Here is a 25486-nt window from a genome sequence, read left to right on the forward strand (position 1 = left end):
GTAAGAAGCTAATGTAACAATCAAACAAATGACACTAAATGGCAGAATGAGGGCAAGGGCTGGGACTGGGGTGTCAGGGAGCACCTGCTACTGCAGAGAAAGGGCCAGTAGAAGCGAAGAGACAGAAGCTAATTTGGGGCTACCTTGTCAGGTAATCCATCCTTGAACTCTTTGGCTGCTGATTAAACATTTTATTGAGTGTGTGATTGAATGAATAAATTAATAATACATCCATAATAAAGATGAGAAGCTATTAAGAAACAGAGGAATGATAATATGACAAAATATACTCATTTAAATGTCATCCTATATGGATGGCAGAAGGGATCTGAGTTGTGCTTATCCTCAATTATTAAAGATTTCTGAAGGTTTTGCTTAGAAGCTCACAATTTCAAGCTTGTCTTTGGAAATTATACTCATAAGAGTTTAATGTTATAATGGTCTAAAATTACCTTTTAGTAGAAAACACTTCCTCAATCTAACAGTAGGAAAAAATAGAGTTCTATGTGAAATATCTAATTGAAAAGTAGTCTTAGTTTCAACAGTAAAAGAAAAAGCATCCCTTTGGTTTGATTTATATATTTCCTTTTCCTCACAATATTTGCCTGAAAACTAAAGTTCATAAATATTGAAGGATGCTCACAGTAACCAGTCTACCTTGTTTTTCAATAATAAAAGACATTTGTCTTTATAAAATATAATTTTTCTACCTGTCTCTACTTCACAAATGCTCCAAGTGCATTTCAATATCAGGCAACAAGTTTCAGGTCTTATTTACAAGTTGCTGTATAATATTCATAAACTGAATTACAACTTTTCTGATCTTCCAATTAATTAGCTTAAAAATATATTTAAATAGTAAATGAATTAATGAAAGAATATTCAGATCCTAGAGAAACACTATGGAATTGTACAAATAGTAAGAGAACTAGCATCAAAATGCTGAGCTCAAATTCTTGTTCTGCCACATACCGGCCATCTGTACCTGGGCAAGTCACTTTGTCTTTCTGAGGCCCAGTTTTCCTCATCTGGACAAGGGTTAATAATAGCAACTACCTCGAAGGTGCTATGAGCCTTGCCAGGATAACTTCAAAGCACTTTACAGATGTGTGGCAACAGTGGGAATAAAAAAAAGGGTCAGGACGTGGGTGGAGTGGGAATCGGCAAACTTGATTGCAGTCCCAGGTCTGTTACCAACAGGTTCCTGATGCAAAGCACAGCCTTTCTCTGGCCTCAGCTTCTCATCTGTAAGCGGGTGTTGGAACGGATGGTCTCAAAGTTTCCCCTTCCCAGCTCTACAATCTTATTATTCTACAGGTGGTGATTCTTTGCGCCACCATGTGATTGCTAAGTAAATGCTTTCTCAAGGAAGCCAAAAACACAGTTTTCATTTCTTCATGAGAAAATCTATCCCCCAACCCCTGCCCCGCCCCTCCCCCACCCCCATCCCCCTCACCATCAAAAATGATCAGAGTTGAGACTCTGAAACATGGTGCCACTTCAAAGCCCTTCACAAAGAATCCAAACTTTACCTGTAGTGACATTTTCCAACCTGCACTTTCCACCACCAGTCCTTATACTGAGAGTGCTCTGTGCAAAGGGCAGCCAGCTCCAAAGCCTTGGAAAACAAGTCATTTTAGGTTAGGGTTTTCTTCCCTAACAATAAACAGAAACAACAAATAATGCAATAAACCATATAATTAGCATCAATCAAAACATGCATTAGAAATCAGACAGCAACTCAAGTTGCTCATGTTTCCAGATGGCCCCACCAATTTTCCCTAAATAAGCAGTTCCGGACCAGAGCGCTGACAGCAGATGAGAAGTAAACACTGATTAAAGGGAAGCAGAGGTATAATATATTTGAATGGAATTTTAATATACCAGGCACAAAGTTGACATTTTAAAAACCCATAAGTTTTTACCCTCTCCCCACCATTCATTGACTATCTAATGATTCCAAATGCCTCCAAACTCAGCAGCCATCAAGCCTTTGGTGTGTTAGCCTGGTCAAGCTACAGGCCCACAGTAACTAGAGATGGAGAGAAACAGAAAAAGATCAAGAAAGCAGATAGAGTTTTGGAAAACAGGATTGTGAAGAAGCTGGGGTACTTGGGTGACTGCCATCTTCAAACACCTTCATTCCATTATTCTGATGTCACCTCACATTCCAGTGACTCTAAGGGCCAGACGTTCCTTTGCTGCAGACTGAAAAAAATTGCCTTAATTGCTTTCATATTTTACATGTGGTTATCGCATCTCGCTTGGGTCTTCTAGTTTATTTGCTCCTTCCAGGGTTTATTCGAGATCCAACAAGAAATGACTAAATTGGAATTAGAATTTTATACAGAGGAAGTGGAAACCATTTGGACAAAAGCTCATGTAAAGATTTGGTGAATAAAAACTCAAGTTGTTAGTTAAAAGAGAATTCTGATTTTTTAAATAATACTATTATTTCTTGCAAGGTTAAAAAACTTTTATTCATCAGTGTTAGTGCAATCATGATAGCCAACAATTCAGTTAAAGTAAGTCTTAGGCTTTCAGCTCTGTTATCTCAGAATGCATCCCATATTATTTTCCATTTCTTAATATTAACTCTTTTCTGGAATAAATGCCAGAAACATCCCTTGGCTCTCCTACTGCAAAGCTAGTAACATTTCTTTGTGTTCCCCATTTTCTCTTGCTCCAAAGGAGACTTCCAAATATGCAAACTTTATTTAAAAAATGGTATCACCATGCTGGGGTTCTAATAGACTTGAAAAATCAACATCTCTCCTTGAAAACTATGGAAATTTAAAAATAAGACACATACAACTATCATATGCTTAGACAGTTGGTGGCCCCCCAAAGCAACTAGTATAAAAGCACCTCTGATTTCTTCAACATGTTAAAAAAACAGAATTCTTATTTTTCTTTTTCCAGCTAAGTTTCAAAACATATAAAAGGTATTTAAAAAATGCATGCTTTCTGTTCATTTTCTAAATTCTTCTTCCATTCAGAAAATAACATTTGTGGGAAAATCTGAAGTGATTTTTCTCTTATTTCATTGATTCCTTTCACTGAGCCAGAAGATACGCTCCCTCTTGTTTGTTAGTCATACAGAGCTCTGGCCTTCAAGTCTACGTTCTGACATCAGAAGGCCTAGCATTATAGCGTAGTCTTCATCATTGGTTTTCATACACTATGCTAAGCAGCAGTTCCTAATCCTGGTTGAAAACTTGTACTCCCTGTGGAGATTTTATTAACAACACATTTAGCAGATTGGGACTCTGATTTAAGAAGTCTAGCATAGATCCAGAGAGTCATTCTGTTAAAATTCTCCAGGTAATTCAGAAACAGCCTGATTTAGGAACCAGCCAATAGTCCTAGGATTTGAAGGCAGGAGCCCACGGGGAAGGGGCGGTGGGGGTGGGGGGTGCGGGGGATGGAGCAGGCAGGGGGAAGGAAGATCCAGGTTCTTAGTCTGCTACTTCTACTTTAGTTCAAGCAGCTCCACTTCCGTCTGTTTATATATTAGGATCTGGCTAAGATCTCATTTTTTAAAAGTTTTCCTGCTTAAATAAAAAATTTATAAATTTGTTGCTTTATTAAGATCAAATTCTTAAAAATCAGTGTAGATAAAGAACTGTGGAAGCATTCTATAATACTTACATAACATGTGCAGGTTAAAGTCTGCTATTAGACTATAAATTCAGTTATGGCAGAGAATAAATCTTTTTTTCAGTCTAGTTCATATTCCTCAACGTTCTGTAAATGCTAAGGTGTAGAACGACATCCTCAAGATGAATTTATTAATAAAGACATCACCACTTTGACTGACCTACAAACAGATTTGACCTGTATGCCTTCTAAATGCATTGCCTACGACTCTTTCTGCTCACAGACCTCACACCAGCCACATGGGCCTCATTACTGTTCCTTAAACAACCCCATCACGCGCTTCTACTCGGGACCTTTGCAGTCAAAGTTCTGACCCGTGTGATCTTCTTCCATGTAACTTATAGGGCTCGTCCCCCTCTATTCGGGTCTCTGTCTCAATGTTTTCTCAGAGTGGACTTCACTGACTGCCTCCCACCGCATCCAAAACAGCATCTTCCCCCGGGGCATTATCTGTTTTTACCCGCTTTCCTGCTTTTTTTGTTTTCCAATTGTTTATTATCCCATGATGTTTTATATATATTTTAAATTTGCTAATTGTCTCTATTCCTTGCTGAATCCGAATTAGAATCCCTAAAAGATTTTTGTCTGCTGGCTTCGTTCTGTAATCTCAGGGCCTAGAACAGTACCTGGCACACTGTAGAGGCTCAAAATATACTGAATGGAAGAATAAATGTCTCTTCATTAAATGACAAAAAAATAATAGAAGGTAATCTTCAGAAAGTCAAGATACAGCTTTATGATACTCTAGCAGTTATAGAAACCTTTATTCATTTATGAAATGAAATGGTATTTGATGTTTCTTTTTAATGTCGGTAAGGTGATGGGATGTTATCTATCACACTGGAAGCCCCTGACCCGCTTTACACGAAGTGAAAATGGTACCTCTGACTTTGATGTACAGAATCGTGCCTGGCTTTTCGGTTGCCCAAACTCCAGTGTCCTCTTCTCCCTCGTGCCCACACCCGCTAACACTTCTCGTAGATAACTCACGTATTCTGCCTCCCTGGCCCACGCTCCCACCTATATTTTTGCGCCACATGTTTCAGGACGTGCAACGGCATCTCCTCTTGGAGGGCCTTTCACAACTTCACACTCAGGATGCCTCCACGTGAATTATTCAGCTCCTTTACAAGCTGACTTCCTTCCTCGATTACCCTATTTCTGTTAGTAAAACCACTCCTCATAGCACCCATAGGAGGCCGATTTGACCTGTTTCTTTCGTTTGTCCTCCACATGAAATCTACTATCATGTCCTGACACTTATTTCTTTAAAATGTCTCTTTAGCACTTCCATTTTTCAGGATATGGCCTATGCATTTCTCACTCCACATCCGGACCACGTTTCTACCCTTTCTTTACATTTATTTTCCTTCCTTTCCAAAAAATCCCGCTTATTATATGGATCTTTACTAAAATTACCCGTTCTGATATGTTCCCTTTGCCATTTGGTAACAATTTCACAATTTGGCAATTACCTCTTTGTTTCATTTGTCAACTGCCATTTCCTCTGCTGGATTGCATGGTTTGTAGATGCAGAAAAATATCATATTTTTACCAGTTTTCCTCATACATAGCATAGTGGTCGACATTTATTCTTTCATTCAATATTTTTGGATCCCCAACGGTATGCCAGGCACCATTCTAGGCCCTGAGATTATAGAGTGAAGTCAGCAGAAAACAAAATTGAAGAAAATAATTTTATGTTCCTGAATATTTCCTCTATGGGTATAAAGCTGTTTTCTTGAACTAATAGGGAAATGAGGGGAAATACTATCATTAGACACCGCAGAATTAACTACATTTGATTTAACAAAATCTGTGAGCTTACTGCTCATTTGCATATTAGCATGTAAAAAATGAAACAAATTGAGAACTCATATATATATATAACCTACAAATTCTCCACAAAGAGGCTACCCAGATGACTGATTATCATTGAAGCGGGGTGATGGGTGACATAGGCCCATTTTGCTACTCTCTCTACGTTTATATGTTTGAAATTTTCTTTTTTTATTTTCGGGATTGTTTGATTTTTTATTTCTTTTGGTTACACTTATGTTTGAAATATTCTTTCTTTTTTTTAAAGATTTTATTTATTTATTTTTAGAGAGAAGGAAGAGATGGAGGAAGAGAAGGGGAGAAACGTCAACGTGTGGTTCCCTCTCATGTGCCCCCTCTGGGGAACCTGGCCCACAATCCAGGCACGTGCCCTGATTGGGAATTGAACCCGCAACCCTTTGCTTTGCAATCCAGCACTCAGTCCACTGAGCCACACCATGAAATTTTCTATCATAAAATGTTAATAAGGGAGAAGGGTTATACTACAAAGAAGCCAGGAATAGATGTATTAGTAAACCTATTTTAATATACTATACAGATTAAAGAAGAAAATAGATCAACAATGCTGACTACAGAAAATAAACTTTAACACAAGCATATTATGTAGTATTCTCAATTATCTACATTCACCCTTTAATGGAGATCTACATACTTTATAGAACAGACACAGCTTTTACCACTTCTACATTTACGTAAAATTTTCCACTGAAACTGACAGTGGATTTGAAAGGATTAGTACTTCTCCAATCTTTAATAATTCACTCTGTTTATAAGGTAAGAAAGGAAAGAACAGAACATTTCAGAATCTAAATCCCCAAAATCAAATAATTTAAAATAAAAGAAAATAGCATGAAGTCAAAACTTACAGTCTTAACATCATTTTCATGATGAAAGATATACTCAAACAAAGCCTACAAAGAAAAAAAAAGCCAAAAATACATTAGATTTTATTTTAACAAAAGCACACCATTATTATATCAAAATTCAAAGGCAGTTTTGACAAGAGTTGGATTGAATCAAAATAAGAAGGTACTCTAAAGTGCATAGGATTTATAAATAATGGGTCTATCCATCATTTGTCATAATTACCCATTTTAAAATATGGCTATTTACAACTAATTCTTGTTTTTACAGAATACAAGCTAGAAAACTCAAATAACTAAGCATTTTTTCATATTATACACACTATATTAATAGAAAGGGACTAAGGAAAAACTGAGTTTAGGATTGCCGTAAAATAGATTCAACCAACTTCTTTATACACTTTACATACACTATACAGTGATTATGATATTAATAATATTTTAGACATAGGAAAATCTAGACATTTCAAAACATTTCAAAACAAAGCAGAGTTTAAGTATAAAGCGGGGTGTTTTTTGCTTATTATTTGAATGATTCTAATGTGCAAGAAGGGCCGAGAACCATTATTTTAATCCTTCACCCAACTCATCTGGATAAATCAGCATTTTACTAGATTATCTGTTGGTAGTACTATGTCCATAATAACATTATTCACACTTGTAAAGCAGCTAGCACTCTGAAAGATGTCAAGGTTATTAACAGAGAAAACTTGGAAACAACTTAAAAAAAAAGAGTGCACTTGGCTATGACTGCCATGAAAAAGCTGTTATAACACCTAAGAGGGGTCAGGGAGCCTCCGTAGACACCCTAAACAGTAGGCCAGTATTAGAAATGAGTCCTGAGGAGTCCAGGCAAGTTGGGGGCCAAAGATAGAAAGACCTGGCATTACTCCTACCATACACCAAAAACGTGTAAAATCTAGTTCAATCTAAATCTAGTAACAAAGGTCTGTCTTGGAAGCATTGTAACCTAATTGAGGAAAATGCCTCCATTTATTGCACTCCTTGCTTAGAAAACAGCACTGGTATCAACTAGCCCTCCAGCCACCTCAAGTAAATGGCCCAAAAAGGTAAGGAACCAGATATTCCATATGGGTCGCTTTTAATACTCCACTCTCATAAAGGAAAGAGAAATGAGAAAAGCTTCATGATTCTGCTACATGAAGTTGACTGCATTGTTGTCAAATAAGAAATTAAGAAAACATCATCTGCATTATTATAGTCCAATTCCCTTTCTACCCACTAGAATTTCTTTTCCCAATTTAAACTTGAAGTTTATATGGCTCATGTTCATCTTCAGTTTTCCTAGCGTGTTTGAAATTTTATAAATATGTTAAATGCCATTCGAACTAAGATTAGAAATAGCCCAGAACCGATATACAGTATGAACTCTCAGATACTACAGTTAAAATTTTGAGCTAGGCCTAAACCAGTTTCCAGAAGATAAGTACTCCTAGTTCTGAATTATTCCACACTCACCTCCAAGTTTTTTTATACTGGAAAGGTCACTGACCTCTCTCTCTCTCTCTCTCTATTTCTCTCTTTCTTTCTCTCTCTCTCTCTCTCTCCCTCTGTCTCACACACACACACATACACACACACACACTCTCTCTCTCTGTCTCTTTAATTTAAAGGAGCATTTAATCTTTGAGTAGTTAGAATTACTAATGTAGTTGGCTTGCAACTGTCTGGCTTGAGTAATCTTTATTGAGATGCTGATTAATTACTAATTAGAAGGAGTACATGTTTTTTATCTTCCTTTTGACAGTCCTAAAATCCTCAAGGATAGAAAATTATTTTTCTGAGAATAGGCCAAACTGAAAAAGAAACACACACACACACACACACACACAGATGACCTCCTAAGCTTTACTCCCTGAAGATGATGCTGTTATCTCTGCTTTCCTTGCTGCAAATTACTGTTCTTTATAAGGAAAGGAAGAATTCCCTATGATAATGGTACACTGCATATACTTTATTTCTGATTGACTTTCCTTAACTCCAGACTAAGAGGAATTTTACATGTTACAGTAATTAAACATATTTATTTCAATCAAAACATGGCCTTTCTGTCACAAATTCTTATCCATTTCCTACAATGTTATTACAATAATACATCTTTTTTAAAGATTTTACTTATTTTTAGAGAAAGGGGAAGAGAGGTAGAGAAACGTCAATGTGTGGTTGCCTCTCATGTGCCCCCTACTGGGGACCTGGCCTGCAATCCAGGCCTGTGCCCTGACTGGGAATCGAACAAGCAACCCTTTGGTTTGCAGGTTGGCACTCAATCCACTGAGCCACACCAGCCAGGGCAATACTTCTCTAACATTACTTCGTAACATAAAATAATTTCAAATACATACCTTTGCCAATTTAGGTTTCTGGGCATATTTCATTAAATTGAGTCTAGATAAATTTATAAAAGGTCCATCAGGACTTGTAAGCATGGAAGCCTATGGAGAAAAATGGTAATATAAGAAATAGAAAACTTTCTCTTGAAACCAAATTAAAATGTGTGCATAAGAATTATAAAGGCAACATAAGTAAAAAAAGCATCACCTTTAAAAATCTTCCTTCTAATCCTCCATTATAACAATTAGGGAAAAACAACATAACATAACATCGTTGACGGGACTCTAAGTCTACGGGAGAGCTGACAAAAGTTACCGTTCCCAGCCTGACGAATCTCCCGGACGAGCTGGTCACAGGGCGAGCTGTGTAGGCGGCCCTGGGTGTTCTGATGGCCTGCTCCATGGTGCCTGGCCTTCCACTTTGCGTGCTGGGTCTGAGGAAACCTGTGATGGGTCTTCCAGCTTGAGTGATTGGCCTGTGATGATGGCCAATTGTTAAAATACAAGGATTAATAAAGACTCTCAAATAGCCTGCTCAATATTTAGTGGCAGAGGGTATGAAACAGAAGTACATACCTGACGGCTGGACTAGGTACTCCTGTCTGATTCGTTCCAGGGAGTTTCAAAGATGTTCCAGGGCCTAGAGGTGAGACGGTAAATACAATTTATATAGTATTTATTAAATTGTAACAACTGTCAGCTAACGAATTTTCAGAAATGTGCTGGCCTGGTGAAAAAGACATTAACAACAGGAAATATATTTTAGGGATGTGTATTTGAGACTAATATTTATTGCATACCTATCACGTTACTTATGTTACCATATTTAATCTTGATACTGTCTGTCAGGTAGGTAGTGTTAACCCATTTAGCAAGGGTTTAGATAAGCAATTTCAACTTGTGCCACAAGATTTTTAAAATGTGCAATACTGTACTTAATTATTTAGTTAGGCACACTGACCATTTTTCCCCAAATAAAAAAAAATAACAACCAACACAACAGTAGCCATCCGGTGTGAATGCATTAAAATTACACCTATTTTTTGTCAGATTGGCAAAAAATATAATATAATATATTTTTTGGTGTGCCTCAGAATTTTAGTAATTAGATTATATGTGCCACAAGATGAAAATGGTTGATAATCGCTGGCTTAGAGAGTTGAGTGAATAGGCCAACTGTTCAAAGAGCTGGGATTCCAACTCAAGACCAGCGGGCTCCAAAGAGCCAAAGCATCAAATGGTGATTTCATACTCATAGTTTATTTTTCATACAAACTTCCCCCAATAAAAGATCACTTACCATACTATCTAGAATTTAGATATTTTAACTCACAAAGAGCAAAATGATGGGGAAAAATGTATTAACATTAAACATGTTTTTCTCAATTTCCATCTGAAGCTTTAAAATAGTGATTACCTTCCAAAAATACAAATGACTGATAATTGTCATAACTAATAAATTTCTAGCAAGATCACCATATGGTAATCACCCAATACCATTTGCACCTGCTCACCTGCAAGCTGGGAACTAGGCTTCTGTGACAATCCTGACAGGCATTCACAGCCCAACATATCACCCCATCACTTCACATCATGATTAGAGTAAATTGTCTCCCATTATTAAAATAAAGTGAGCTTTTTGGAAGATCATTTTTTATAAACCTTTAAGAACATTCTTGCTATTTGGATGTTTCCTGTGCTTAGACTCTCAAATTAAACAACCTTCTGATATATCAGATAAGCAGTCCACATAGAATACATTTTATAACATATTTTTAAATGAAAAAATACAGCTTTTATTGAAAATTGTTATACATCAATCTCACACCTTAAGTTTAAAAACAATATAATTGAACTGCGAAAGGAAAGTCTTTGTACTGTAAGACAGAGACCATTTACTTGAGGTAGTGTTTTCTCACGTATAAAATAAACACAAGATTTCCTCCTCCTAATGGCATTCCATTTAACTGAAAAACCAACACTTACGTGGAACTTGAGCAATGGCATTCTCATCCAGTATCATTTCTGCAATTCCTTCCCGATCTACGTCAATTTCATCAACGTATACCATTTCAGTGAGTGCTCGTGCCTTTAAAATCCAAGCTGCCTAAAAAAGCACGGATAAAATGAAATATATATTAAACATCTTTGGAAGTACTGCAAAGCCTATTGAAACCAGCCATCCTTTCTTATTATCTAATTATTTATTAAGCATGTGCATTATACTAATTTAAAGGGCTTTGTCAAGAAATGAATACAAGAAGAAAAGGCCATTATTTATCACAAAACAACCAATATATTAACTACGGGATAAATACAAGTGTGATAATTATCTTGTGGACTTCTAACATGCCTTTTTATAAGTGAAAGACCTTTAGAGAAAATTTAACTAGAATATTAATTGGGAAACAAATGCATAAAGATACATCCACTGTGCTCTGTCTGTCTTCTTCCTCCAGTGACAAGTCCCTGCAATCACCTCCCTGATAATTCAGCTCTAACCTACTTCCCCCTTGTCTACCTCACAGAGCATTCTCTTTATACTTCTATCATTATGTACTTACCACATTCGGCAAACACTATCATTATTAGGGTATAGGTTAGCCCTTTCTTCCCCAGAACACAAGCTTTTTTTACCTTGTTCACCGTTTAATTTTCCATAACACCTATGCTATGTTTTGTGCACAATAGGTATTCCAAAAATGTTGAATTAACCAACATTTTCTATCTCTTCCCAATAACTAATCAACACAATCTTGGTTGCTTTGTGATCTAGCCAGTAGAAGACCTGCTAGAAAGGGGTGTGGGGAGAATATAATTAAGGAATGTAGAAAATACCTTATTAGCTTTGCTTTACCTTGAGAAATTAGATGTAAAGGTGTACATAAAGAAACATTGTGTTAAACACATAAAACTGCTTTATCAGAAATGTTTACCCCTCTGCTTCACTGCAGAATAGAAGCAGAGAACAGTAAAGCACAGTGTCCTATGGGCAGCTGAGGAGAAGGCAGGTTTTGAAGCAGCAGCACAGAATTGACTGTACAGCTGAGAAGAGGGAGCAGCAAGGGAAGCCTGGGGTGGGGTTAGAGCTCACCATGTTAGGGATCTAGATGTGAAGCCTACTGGGCGGATGTTAAGGGACCAAGAGAGAGCTACAAGAGGTCCAAAAAGTCCTCACGTAAAGAACCCAGGATGCATTCAGTCAGTCAGTCCACATCTATTGAGAACCTCTTAAATACAGCAATGACCTAGGTTCTAAGAAGGAAATATGAGGTTAAACAATGGATCCTAATTTCCCTGAACACATCACCTGCAAGAATATATGGCAAGGCAAAGCAGTGCCTGTACGTGTGGTATGGAAAATAGTTTCATAGAAATAAGAAAGTAGAAATTTCTTTGTGGGCTAAAGTAATTGGGATGAGAATAAAGAAGACGATCTTCACGATATATTTCAGTTCCTAAGGTGAAATTACATTTGTTAGATGACTGGGTTTTTTTGGCTTGTACTTTTATGGTTGATGTATATTGGATTCTTATCAGATAAATTAGAATGAAATGTTTCAAATGTTATGTGTAAATTTAATACAATTAAATGAGCAGAACATGGACTTACAAAACTAATTTGTTTGTTTTTAAAAAATCAATTCCATTTGGAACTGCATCTAACTGTGGGAACCACTGAAGTGTAGAAACAACCCGAGGTTTTCACTCATAAAACACCAGGAAAGTTGCCAGATCTGTACAACTATCCTTAGGGGTCAGGGAAAGTAATCACTGGCTTAGACTAATGGTTTAATTTAACTTCAAAGATGGGAATAAGTCATCCTGATTTAAGCCCCACAGTTCATACTGCCCTTCAAGTATGTGATGGCTTCAATTTTCCAGAAGGGCATTCTTTGCTCAGCACCCTCTGGTGGACAGGAAGGAGGACTGCAGCATTTTCTGGTGGAACAGTAAAGCAGGAAGTGGGCTTCGTTGGTTCAGCTGGATCGTTCCCATATTTAACTCAGCAGCACCTACTGCTTGCCAGGTCCTGGGAACAGAGATAAGCAGGCCTCAGTCCTAGTTCTAGCTCATGGGAATTTCAGTGTTACAGGGAAAGTGGAGTAACAAAACTGGAGCTATGGGAGGGGAAAGGCACGCATTTGCCTTGGGGTAGAAGGAAGAGTAGAGAAAGTTTGTAGAGAAGAGCTTGTGCCAGGCAAAGTGAACAGCAGGACAGAGGCAGGCTAGTTGGGCCGTTCCAAGAGAGGTGATATGGCTGAAGAGTCAGGGTCAGGCGAGGCAGCAGTCAGAGAAGAAGATGGAGGAAAAGGCAGAAGCAGGTAGAGGATGGACCCCATATGCCACAGCGAGGAACATGAATTTTCATGCTAATGATGAGGAGCTCACAAAGCCTCAAAACTATGATTTGAAGTCCTCGTTGACTTTCTAAAAGCCAAGTTTTTATTATTATAGTATCATTTATATAGTTGGGTATTAATTATCCATGCACATATTTTGAAATTATTTTCATGTCCAGGTTTTATCTCGGAGTCCAATCCATCATGTGTATTGACACCTACCTTCCTACTAACCTCTCAAATATTAAGGAGGTGCAATTTTTTCATATTAGGCTAAGCAAACATAGGAAAGCAAATCCACTCTTCCCTCCCTCACCAAATGAATAAATACTTTGGAAACCAAATAAGAATATTCTTTTTAACTTTATTCCATAAGAATTCATTTTCTCAAAAAGCTAACTAGAGCTATATTTGTTTCAGTTTCTAAAATCTAATTTTTAAGTAGAAATAATGATGTGAATTTTTGGTATTTAAAGCTCTGTAATAAAATCTACTTAAGCCATTATTAAATTTTAAATTTCATCAGCATTTGAGTATATTAATCTTCCGTCTGACTTTCCTTCTATCCTAACAAAAAATGACCTTGAAAATCACATATCATTGCTGGATTAAAGATCAAATTGTATTCAAAGAACTGCTCTTGGCAATATGAACAACTCTTGAGATTTTAATAAAAAACAGCAGATGGGGCTTTGGCTTTAAAAAAATTAAAATTTTTATTTTGGAAAAAAGCCAAGTATGTTTTACAGCTCTAAAATCCTGCCTGCTCAAATTTGTTTTAAAAAGTTCAAAACTAATCAGGGATTAAAATAAAATGCATATTAAAGCACAAACTGTGATCCCAAACTGTCCCTTGAATCTGAATAAAAATGTAAATTAGCTTTATCAGATATGTTTAACTTGTTGAAAAATGACAGGGTCATGCAATTTGTGTAAATAATTTGAATACCTCTGCATTGGAAGTACTGTGAAGTCTACAAAAATAATAGATCTTTAAGACCATTTTTTAAAGAAAAAAGCATAAATTCTCCCAATCTAAATGAGTAATCATTACATCAATTATTTTCTTTTTTATCTGTGAAACATAATCCCATCTCATTCACCTCCAAATGAATAATGTCGTTTGCCTACAAAATAATGTCATAATTCAGGACGTTATTCTGGAGGCAAATATCTGCTGGCTAACATCAGGAAAATATTGACTTGCTCTACTTTCTGTAAGGTTAATTCAAGTTTAGTTTTAAAAATAAACATATGAAAAAGTAAAAACTATGCTGACTGAGGAAAACACGTTTAAATTGTTCTGTTCCTTTTAATAAAGAATGCAAGGCCAGTAGTTAAAAGCATGAAAGAAATAATTTTGCAAGGTTATTATTAGAATAAAACCTAAAGAACAGTCTGTTTAACCTGATTTTGACATCATAAGACTCAGTAACATTTGACACTGCCTAGTCTATGAAAATGAAAACAGATACAAAATATTTAAGTATTACCATAAAGCCTCATTTATTTTGAAGCTGTAAAAATATTCAAAAGAAGAAAGGCAAAAAGCGTAAATAGTGAGCTCAAAAGAATCCAGTCAACCTTGTTCCTTTTTATTCTTTTAACTCACTATCCAGTGAGTAATTAAATCTACATGACAGCAAAATAATACTAAGTACAGATCTTTCATGAAGCTTCTGTGCTAGCCTGAAACTTTCAAATGCCATTTATGGTTTGAAAACCATACAAGGAATGCAAATTATTGATGTTTTAATTTAATGTTAATCAAATATTCCAAAATTACTGAAAACAAAAAGCATATTATTCGCTCTATTTATAATTTAGGTTCTTCTTAAATGACTTGTACATATTATGCAAAAATTAGTTTTGCACCATCTATCAATTTGGAAATCATGGTTATATACATTTCAAAGACAAATGGCATGCTTTTAAAGAACGGAGTACTACATTTTAACCTACTTATGGGGTTTGTAATACTACTCAGTCTCCAGAAGAGTACTCTGTATATTGCCTTCTTCTAAAAGGTTTAATGAGTATTCATATTAACCCCATATAAGGTCCAAATTGCTTATTTACCTGAAACAAACAAACAAAAAACAACCAGAATTCCCTCTCACGTGTCAGGGCAAACACCTGGCAATATTTAAACTCTGATTTACAGCTCTTTCCTCCCTTCTCCGTATTTCCAGACTTACTGGAAACCCATGTGGCCTAAAAGTTTCACTGGCCAGGCGGTCCCCTAAGCAGACCCCCTTCTCCCTCATTTCCTGTGTCCTCTCCAGTTATCAGGCTTCTCTGACCACCCCCCACCTCTAACCCCTGTGATCTGGTGGACGGAGCTGCCTGGCCAGTGTCCCTTCCTTTCTTCTTCACTTGTGACAGGAACCTCTGCACAAAATCAAGTCCTTCTGAAGCAGAGTCAGGCTACTATTAATCGAGACACGTCCTATCCATCACAGTCTTTTCAGACACCTGCAGCTCTGCTTTCTAGGCCCCTGCTTCCCCTGGCTTCCTTTATTTTTCCCATCCTTCTGGTCAACACTGGTTATTTCTGCTCAAGCCCCAAGGCTTCATGAAGACTGTATGAGTTCCATAAGGCTACCCACCCACAGACACAAAAGTATTAGAAATATAAAATTTACATAAGAAGATACAGAATGCCTGATAGATATGGCTAATTTTATAATACCACAGGTAGATATGCAGCAAATTTTCTACTCTATAGCAACAACTAAGCAATAGAAATTAAGTATTCTCTGAACTAAAGGTTGCAGCTTAAACCTTTACCTGAGATACAGGCAATTCAGGATCTGGTTCCTGGGAAGCATGAAGAAGGTAGTAAACATTTTTAAAAAATACAGTTTGTAAAACAAAAGGTCTTCATGACTAACCAAGTATTTGTAGGTGAACTCAAATTCGCTCAATAAAAAATCAAAATATTAACTTTAGTTTTTCTCCACATGTGCTCTCAGGAGTTCTATAAAACTAATATACTCTGAAGAATACTAAATTTTCTATGATCAGAAAATTCTAATTAACCTCATTTAGAGCACAGAGAACCTATCTTAACTGCTTGTTTAATGGAGATACAGTATCCCACCAAATTAAAAATAATTTGGCAACTGTACCAAGGAAACATTTCTTTATATTCAAAACAAGTTGATGGTCATTAAAACATTCAGACTTTAATCATTTAGGGAGAAGAAGGAAAATCTACACACTACAAACTATTCTATTTCACATAAATATAAGGAGATTAGTAGCTGAAGAAATTAATTCTGACTGTAATGTGCTCTGAGAAATTTTTATAGACTATATGATATATAGAGAGATACATATATATATATGCCAGGTGCTGATAACTCAGAGTTTTGGGGTTTTTTGTTTGTTTTTTTTGTCTGTCCAAATTAAATATTATAAAAATCCATTGGTTAAAAAAATCAGACTAACAACAAATTTACTTATAAAACATCTACACTTACATGTCTACAGTCAGCACCCTCTGTTGAATACCTGAGCATGTTTTATTGAGGAATCTACTAAGAAACAGAAATAAGAAAGAAAAAAAAATCTTCGCTTGCCTGGCTTTCTACAGCTCTAAAATACAAAAAGAATACCCTAAATTACTACGTGTGCAAGCAATGTGTAAACCACCTGACCACCATGCAAGGACAAGCAATTTCTTTAGCATGGAACATGGCAGGAACTCGAGAGAAAAAGGCTAAGCGAGGCTAGAAAGTGAGGGCTGCAGGAGGTGGGCTTTAGAGAATATTTGAAATCGGCTGAACCTAACACAAAACAGCAACTAAGAATACATAACAACTGGAGGGTTTGTTTTTTTTTAAAGATTTTATTTATTTATTTTTACAGAGAGGGGAAGGGAGGGAGGGAGAGAAACATCAGTGAGTGGTTGCCTCTCGTGGTTCCCTCCTGGGGACCTGGCCTGCAACCCAGGCATGTGCCCTGACCGGGAATCAAACCAACAACCCTTTGCTTCACAGTCCGGCGCTCAATCCACTGAGCCATACCAGCCTGGGCACCAGTGGAGGTTTTCAATTCCCCTGTGCATAAGAAAGATCTAGGAAAAGTACAGATTTCCCACAGTCTATACTTAGAGAAACACAATGATAGAGGAAATGAGATGTCAGGAGTAACCCCTTCTTTCTTCTATGTATTTGTATACATGGTCTGTGTGACCCATTATCTCATTTGAGTCTCCATAACAACCATCTGAGAGAGGTAGGTAAGTGTTAGAAATAAAACAAATTCATAGATGTCGTGTAATCTGCTCAAGGTTACACAAAAGCCAGAGCTTCTCTTGCCAGTGCATCTTGGAGATAAAAAAAAAAGTGAGTTGGTAAGATTGAAGGGTAAAGCGTAGGAGAGACACAAGAGAAGTTCCTTACAGGAAGGGGAGAAAGTTTACCAGAGATGACTGTAGACGATGCTTGAAATGGAAAAGAAAACAACTCAAGGAGATGCGTGTCATTCAGCCAAGGGCAGGACGATTCCCCCAGTGGCTGAACTGGCACCAGCTCAGCCTCCGAGCTCCGTTCTCTGATGAAGGCCTTCCGTGCGCTCTGTCTCACTTTACTGTCCCTCAGGGATACATTTACAGTCCATCATGCAGGTAAAAAAGCATGCAGGAAAATGATGTGAATAAGGTGAGAGAGGAAAACGAGAGGCCTACAGGATGAGAAGATGTAGAGGCAGGTGAGGTCGTATGAACGGACGATGGAGACAAGGCCTAAAGGAGAGCGAGACAGAACACGTTAACTCCACAACATTCTCCCGGCGTCCCTGGCGCTCTGCTAGGCACTGAAAACGTGCTACGAGGGAGAGCACAGACCCTAATGAATGACAGGACACTATGTTAAATCCTATACTTAAGTTACGGACCAACTATATAAAAGACTTAGATGGAGGGGAGAAAAGAACACATGAGAGATAAGCTAGTCAGAGAAAAGGGAGAGAGATTATTCTGTCAATCACTGAGGGCCCGTGATCTACAAACTATATTCAACAGCATTCTTTCATCAATTTCACGGGACACGTTTCTCACAGGAGCTTTCCAGATTGCTAACAATCCTTTCAGAAAAACAGAAATGACAGGATCCTACATGCAAATACCTCTAGCTATATAGAGACAATAGCAGCTAATATTTTTGATCACTTACCATGTATTAATGAACTTAACCCTCACAACAGCCCTTTGAAGTAGGTATACTATCATCCCCATTTTACAGATAAGAATACTCTGAGGTTAAGGTGTGTAGGCAGTACCTGAATCTAGGCGATCTAGGTCAACAGAATGTACTTTGCTGAGAATGTGAGATCACAGCAATGCAGGAGAGCAGACGGTTGCAGGGTGTGGGGAGACCGAGGCCAGGGATGGCTGGTCTGGAGGGCCATCGGGAACAGCGGGACGATGACAGGGAAGACTCGGGATGTCGTCATTTAGAGACAGAGCAAAACTTTTTAAAAATTACCGAGCCCTACATCTTTGGCTCTCTCTCAGTTATAGCTTTGTGATTGCAATGAACCCACCCACATCGGGAACCACAAGTTAGATTGTGGACATCCACACAGTTGAGTAGAAAGCACCAGGCCTAGCCCTCGAGTCAGAAGGCCTGAGCTTGGTCCTCAGGGAGCCACTTAGCTGCATGACCTTGGACAAGTCGTGCAACTTCCGTTACCTCCTTCTCCTCTCAAATCAGAGTCAGGGTGCCTACTTTGTAACATAAAACTTTGCACTTTTAAGGAAATTTAGTAATTTTCAGAATTCTTTCATATATCCTATCATTGTTAATGAAGTGTAAATTGGTGGCACCTTCAACAAGGAGTTATCAATCAATCACAGAGAATTTCTCTATAAACACTTACATAATGAACGGAAAAGCATCAAACTCTGTTACTTCCCTTTTCAGAGCTCAGAAGGAACTCCCGGTTACGGCACATCAAATTAAAACTTCCCTGTGAATCTCCTTCAAAGCGAGCGGGAGGTCATGGAAAGCAGAGTGGCACCGCCTAGAACCAGCAAATACTCATTAGCATCAACTTTAATTCACATCAGCTTGTTTCCTCCCTTCCTCCCTATGGTGAGGCTTTCTCTTCAGTTGCTGTTATTACTTCAGGGAATTAAATCTCCAGCTAATTTTGAATACAACTTCCTAATTGCCACCAACACTCACTCTGACTAATGAATCTGCTCTTCTGAGTTATTTATTATTCAGAACTTAACAATAACAGGAAGGGGAAAAAAATGTAAAAGAACAAAGAAAGGGATGGATTTCAGAAGGTTAGGGAGATTTAATGACCAAGAAGCCAAGTGGGAATGTAATGTGTATAACTCATAAAATGAACTGCTTCACAGGGTAGAGTCGAAAGGTTAGGCATGGCTAAGTCTCCGCGGCCCCAAAGAGGAAATAAATTAGATAATCATACAGAAAGATGTTTTTTGTCTTGGATTCCCAGGTCATTCATTGTCTCAACCAACTACTACCAGATAGCTCAGTGGGGAGCCCTGGTTCCCTATCTTTCATCCATGCCAGTGACTTTCAGCCTTTGTCCAGCTTCAAAATTAACCCCCTCCTCTGTGTCACATCTCTAACTACAAGCAGAGACTGGGGGTGGGGAGGAGAATGGGAATTACCCCCGTTCTGATATACAGCTAATACTCCCACTTCTAGAATCACAAATTTTAGTAATTTGGAAATCTATCAGAAATCTAACCCATTGTCATTAAAAATCCCCACTGCCTGAAAAACCTCCCTGTTTTATGAACTGTTCAATTATAATAGAGCTAAAATATCAGAACTGGGTTTAAAGCCATGAATCTGACATATGGAACACAAAGAACAGTAAATGAGATTAAGCAACTAATCAGGATGACCCACATGAGCTGTAAAAGCAACCTTTCCTTCTAGGTCAGGTCGATGTGCAGAAGACAATTCTGTGCTTCTCCTTTTTATAGCTTATAAATTTTAACTGCTCCTTCAGTCATGATTTAAAGAACACTTTGAAAAAAGACAACACCTCCCTATGAATTGCTTGTTCTTAACTGTATTTTATCAAATGGGGAGACTATGCTAAATTAAGCAGTCATCATTCTCACTCTATTCTTCACTGATCAGAAGCTTAATTAATGTCCTCTGTACTCAAAGACCCTGCCCCCTGTTTCTCACCCTTCTGCACCTGAGAAAAGTGGTGCAGAATCCATCTTCTTCAACAACCCTTCCCCATGACCAACCGCCATGCTATTATACTCAACCTATCCTTCAGTCCTTCTTTATCCAAATAAAAATGTATTGCTCTAAGGAAACATGCTATTTCATAGCACAGCATACCTCTTTGGCCAACCTGACTACCCCAGTTTTGGCAAGAATCAAAATTAAGTATAATCCAAATGTTCTAGTACAAAACACAAGGCACTTATTAAATATTTTTTGTGGTAGTAAACTAAAACGATATCTCTTAAAGGAGAAATAAATGTAGAAGGAACAGTCTCAAAGGCAGGCTTTATCAAAGAGGCTGATGTAGCAAGATCGAAATGTTATCTTTTTGAAGCTCCCTGGTCAAGCTTATAAAAGGATTAACAAGTAACAAATCCCTTTAGAGAGGTTCTCCTCACCTGGGAGAAAAATAAGCAAAATCAGAAGTGAAAAAAAAAAAAAGAAAGAAAACCCCATGAAAAGCAAAAGCTATTTTGTTTTGGAAGAGCAAAACTGAATCCATTTAGCACTTCGGAGAAAAATTTTAATTTCCTTGCTCTTCTACCTGTCCCGGTACTACTTTAGAGGCGCTCACGTGTACTAACGTCAGTTTGGTAGCACGGGAATGGTAATTCAACTAGCCATGGAGGAAAAGTTTTCTCCTTTAAAAGGTAGAAGCCTCAAAAAAAAGAAGAAGAAGAAGAAGAAGAACAAAAGCTCAGGGGGCTAGCGTAGCGCAGGAAGATAAAGCCGCTGCCTGCGGGGCCGCGGACCGCCCGCCTCTGTTCTCATCACATCCCCATTAGCTTTTCACAGATTGCTAGCCTCGTCATCATTTAACTTGCTCCACTGAAACGGTGAGAGCTCCTTAAGAAATACTAGTGAAGATAATTACTATTAGAAATACTCTCCTGGAGGAATCCAGGAAGAATTTTCTGGACTAATTAACAAGAAATGAATTAAGTATGTCCATAACGCAATTACACTTACCGGTATTTGAAAAGATACGTGTACATTTAAGAACCTATGGTGGGGGGGATTAAGGGTGAGAGGCAGGGGTTGGAGAAACGATCATCAGGCAACTAGGGTGATCTTCATAAACAGAAGGGAAGCTGGCACACATGAATAACGCCAGCAAAACGCAGATGCGAATATGATCGATGCGCTCATTCAGCGAATACACGAAAGCCCCTTTCTGCCAGGCTCTGCACGTACCATACAGATCTGCCAAGTTTTTACTCAAAGGATCCTCCTTAAGCTTCCTAAAGCTCTTCATTAATTGCATCAGCACTCTAACATAAATGTTTAAACTTTTTTTTTTAATTAAGAAAAAAAGCAGGCCTTCCTCAAGCTTAGAAAAATGAAGTAACAATTGGCCTTCAAAATACTACCTAGATTGGTATTAAGAAGTGTACAGTGCAAAAGCATGGTGTTTAAAAGCTGGCTCAAAGAAAAACTAACATAAATGGACCCTGTCAACTTTTCAGCAGCCCTATCCAGGTATCAAAAGTCCCGTTTGGCAAGGTAACATCAAGTTAAACTTCTGTTCTTGGTGAAGCGCTAATCATTGTTCTGGCAACATATATAGTTCCTCTTCAATAAACCATCTCAGCAAAACAAGTAAAAAGGATTAGAAAGGAAAAGAATACAAATTTTTCCTAGATCTGATACTGATTCTCCCAGGCTTACTTTGACATTTGTAGGAACTGAACAAATCAACCCCTGTTTGTAAAAAATAAAACAGTAATGAAGAATAACATTTTCAAAAACATCTATGGTATTAGAAATTAATTATATATTAAATTGTGAAATATTGATATTTCAGATCCACTTAAATAGGTCAATGGAATAGGTCAGGTCCTAACAAGACCTACTGTCATAATGATCCTAACTATGTGTAATGACAAACTAATGACAATAGGAATATTTCTCAGTATGAACTTGTGTCTTTTTTTCCTTCTCTATTATCATTATCAAAATCACAGTTCCACCAAATATACCTTGTGACAAATTTTAATCTTGCAGGAGGGTCAGTAAGGCTTAATGGAAGCTGTATAAGAAGCCAAATAAAAAACACTGAATATCTGCCCTGGCTGGTGTGGCTCAGTGGATTGAGTGCTGGCCTGAGAACCAAGGGGTCACCAGTTTGATTTCCGCTCAGGGCACACGCCTGGGTTGTAGGCCACGTCCTAAGTCAGAGGCGCCCAAGAGGCAACCACACTCTGATGTTTCTCTCCCTCTCTTTCTCCCTCCCTCCCCTCTCTCTAAAACTAAACAAAATCTTTATTTAAAAAACAACAACAACAACATCTTGCCTTGTTTAGCTGCTAACTGGGGACACTTTAAACAAAGTACTTAACTTGTTTATCCTATTCTGCTTAGGTAAAAGGAAAGAAGTCAAGATCTCCTCTACGGCCCTTCCTAACCATTAATAAAAACACTACTGCTTTGCCTATGCATTTCCCAAAGCAATAACATTTCCCAGGATAACAAGGGAGATATTTGTACCTCGATCTTCCAAAAAAGGAACCAGTGGTTAAATAAATTTCATAATACTGGCTTAATAAAACACGGGCAGATTTCCTTCCTTCATGACTTCTCGGAGCCTTTAATCCAACCGAGTTCAAAGATACGTCAAAATTCTTTACCACTTAGCAAAAATCTTGGAAAAGGCAAAAAAGATGGGAAAATAGACTGATAAAAAAGTTCAAAAACACACAATTTTGACAAAATTGGCATTTCACCAAAGAGACAGGCTAGTACAGACAAAAGGAATGGGGTTGCCAGATTTGTGATTTTGGACAAATTACTTTACCTTGTGCCTCAGTATGTTCAACCTGTGAAATGGGGGATAGATTACCAATTTCCTGAAATAGTTGAGGATTAAATGAGATGACAAATAAAACCCTCTGAACCAGCCCTGACACAGGGTAAATACTCAATAAATGTTAGCTAATTTTCTTGCTACCTACTTTGCAAGGTTATTCTCAGAATAGAAATACATACAATTTATAGAACTTATGTCTGGCAAGTAGTAAGCATGCAATAAAATGTCATTAAACATATATAAAGTCCTGATCACAAACTGAATCTGAATTCATAGGTACAGTACTGAATGTCTCTATGATTACATGTCATTAAAATTATAGGGTCTTAACCACTGATAAAAACACTGTGGCTTTGTCTATACCATTTCTCGACATGACAACATCTCCCAAGGCCTAGGATGATAACAAAGATATTTGACCCTTAGCGGCTGCCAAAAAAGGAATCAGTAGTCAAATAAGTTTCAAAACTAATAGATTAAAAATAATTAGGCAAAATCAGTTTCCTTTTCTTCAGAACTTCTTAGAACCTTTAGTATGAATCCTGAATCCCTAAGAAGGGGGGATATACATTTCCCAAATGCATTTAATGAGGAAACTTTCACCAGGCAGCTCGTGGGATTAGTGTTCTCTGGAATACAGAATGGAAACTACCCTAACTGAATGGAAAAATGGAAGCAGCGTGTAAAGTTCTTGAAAACCATCGTGCCGAGAACAACGTCTGGTACATCATAGGTCTGTAACTAATCTTTGTAGTAATGTAAATGGGTCAATATTTTGTCATGATTCCCCTGTTTGATCATGGAAAGAATACTTTTTTACAGCATCTCTGGTATTACTGTCCCAAGAAACACACTTGGGAAAGTGCTTGTCTACAGAACACAATCTTATCAAATAACAGAACCTAGCTTAGCATTTCCACTAACATGGATTGTTTGAGGGTAGATGTATTATCTACTTAAAGGTCAAAATGTTCATCACCTCAATAGGTTATCCTCTATCAGTTTGCTGGGACCTAAGGCAGAACCTAGTAAGAGTGTTCACACTCATGCCTCTGCTTATATTCAAACATCTCCCCTCAATTTTTTCTTTTTTTTTTTCTAACTAGAAGAAAAGCTGGGAAACAAGAACTATATTTTGCATTTACTAGAAGCACTGACAAACTGCCACAGCTTTGCTCCTATTCTCCCTTCTCATTTTTGTCTTTTCCAGAAACTACCTGTCAACCAGATCCTAACTCTCACACGGGTACTCTATGACCTTTTCACTTACTTAGTTAATATTACAACTTATTTAAGAGAAGTTAAACTATTACTGTGGTTTATTTAAGATTTTTTTAAATCAATGCCATCATTCCTTCTTTTAGGGGGAAATTTTTTCCCCATCTCTCCCTTCTAATAGTAAATGTTTCTTTTCCCCTCCTAGATTCCTCTTTTTTTTTTTTTTTTTTTTTTTTTTGCCTCCGGTTGAAGTCATGCCCCTAACTAAACCAAATGTTCCTTCTCACTCTTAAATAACGGTCTTACGATGAAGTGAAAGGTTCATACACTTAATCCAAAAGAAACACAGCAGCTATTTCAACAGAATATGAGAAGTTACAGGTCTTTATGTTTATATGTAATTGTTTTAGAAATTAACGCTCCTGCAGCGAGCTTAAGGGCCCATTCACATGCGAGTATAAATAATTAAAGTTCCTCAACAAGGTAAAAGTCAGGGCTTTAAGCGTTCCTTTCAGGGACACCTGAAGGGGCTGCCAAAGTTTGAGGAGGGGCGATCATGGCACAGAAATCGTATATTCCTCCGGACTCAGGTACGCAGAGGACAGGCACCCACCAGCCACGGCTCCAGGGGTCTCGCTCCAAGCACCTGAGCTGACCACACGGTCAATCTTGCCCTGGGCCTTGCCCTCGGAGATCCCACCCGGGGGTCTGGGCATCCCCCAGAGCCCTCTGCCTCGTCGCGAGCATCCACAGGGGCTGATGGGGTCCGGCAGGTACCTGGTCATAAGGGGACTTCTCCAGCATCTGCGTGCATAGATCGGCGCAGAGCTGGAACTTCCTGCGCCTAAAATAGCTCCAGGCCAGGAGCAGCGGTTCCATCTCCGAGCCCATGGCCGCCGAGGCTGCCCGTGAAGGACCTGGGCGGGACCCAGGGAGGGAGGGGACCGAGGAGCGGGCGGCGTCCAGTTCTGCTTGGCAACGCGCTGCGACGGGGGCCTAGTCAGAGAGGAGCCCGCATAGCGCCTGAGAACAGGAAGAAGAAAAACCATCGCAAACAGAACTCAGCTACGGGCTTGCCCCTAAGCTAGGGCTTGCCAAACTTGGCGCAAGAAAATGTATACTTTTAAAGGCTGCATATTTTATTAATTTCGAGAGGAAGGCACGGTGACTA

At 38.1% G+C, this 25486-nt stretch overlaps 1 protein-coding gene across 1 annotated transcript in view; it reads right to left on the reverse strand.

The window, feature by feature from the left end:
• TTC8 (tetratricopeptide repeat domain 8) overlaps positions 1-25207 on the reverse strand; it is a 41481-nt gene extending 16274 nt beyond the window's left edge. Inside the window, exons 1-7 of the mRNA XM_054567169.1 lie at positions 25093-25207; positions 10700-10820; positions 9290-9353; positions 9030-9189; positions 8726-8815; positions 6366-6410; positions 1533-1618 (exon numbers count right to left, since the gene is read on the reverse strand). Of these exons, the coding sequence (XP_054423144.1) occupies positions 1533-1618; positions 6366-6410; positions 8726-8815; positions 9030-9189; positions 9290-9353; positions 10700-10820; positions 25093-25206 (680 nt within the window). The 5' untranslated portion in view covers position 25207. The remainder of the gene's footprint in view (positions 1-1532; positions 1619-6365; positions 6411-8725; positions 8816-9029; positions 9190-9289; positions 9354-10699; positions 10821-25092) is intronic.
• Between the last annotated feature and the right edge of the window lie 279 nt (positions 25208-25486).

This window comes from Pteronotus mesoamericanus, unplaced genomic scaffold (genome assembly GCF_021234165.1).
Source record: "Pteronotus mesoamericanus isolate MK-2021 breed Mesoamerican mustached bat unplaced genomic scaffold, CSHL_Meso_final contig_182, whole genome shotgun sequence".
NCBI lineage: Eukaryota > Metazoa > Chordata > Mammalia > Chiroptera > Mormoopidae > Pteronotus > Pteronotus mesoamericanus.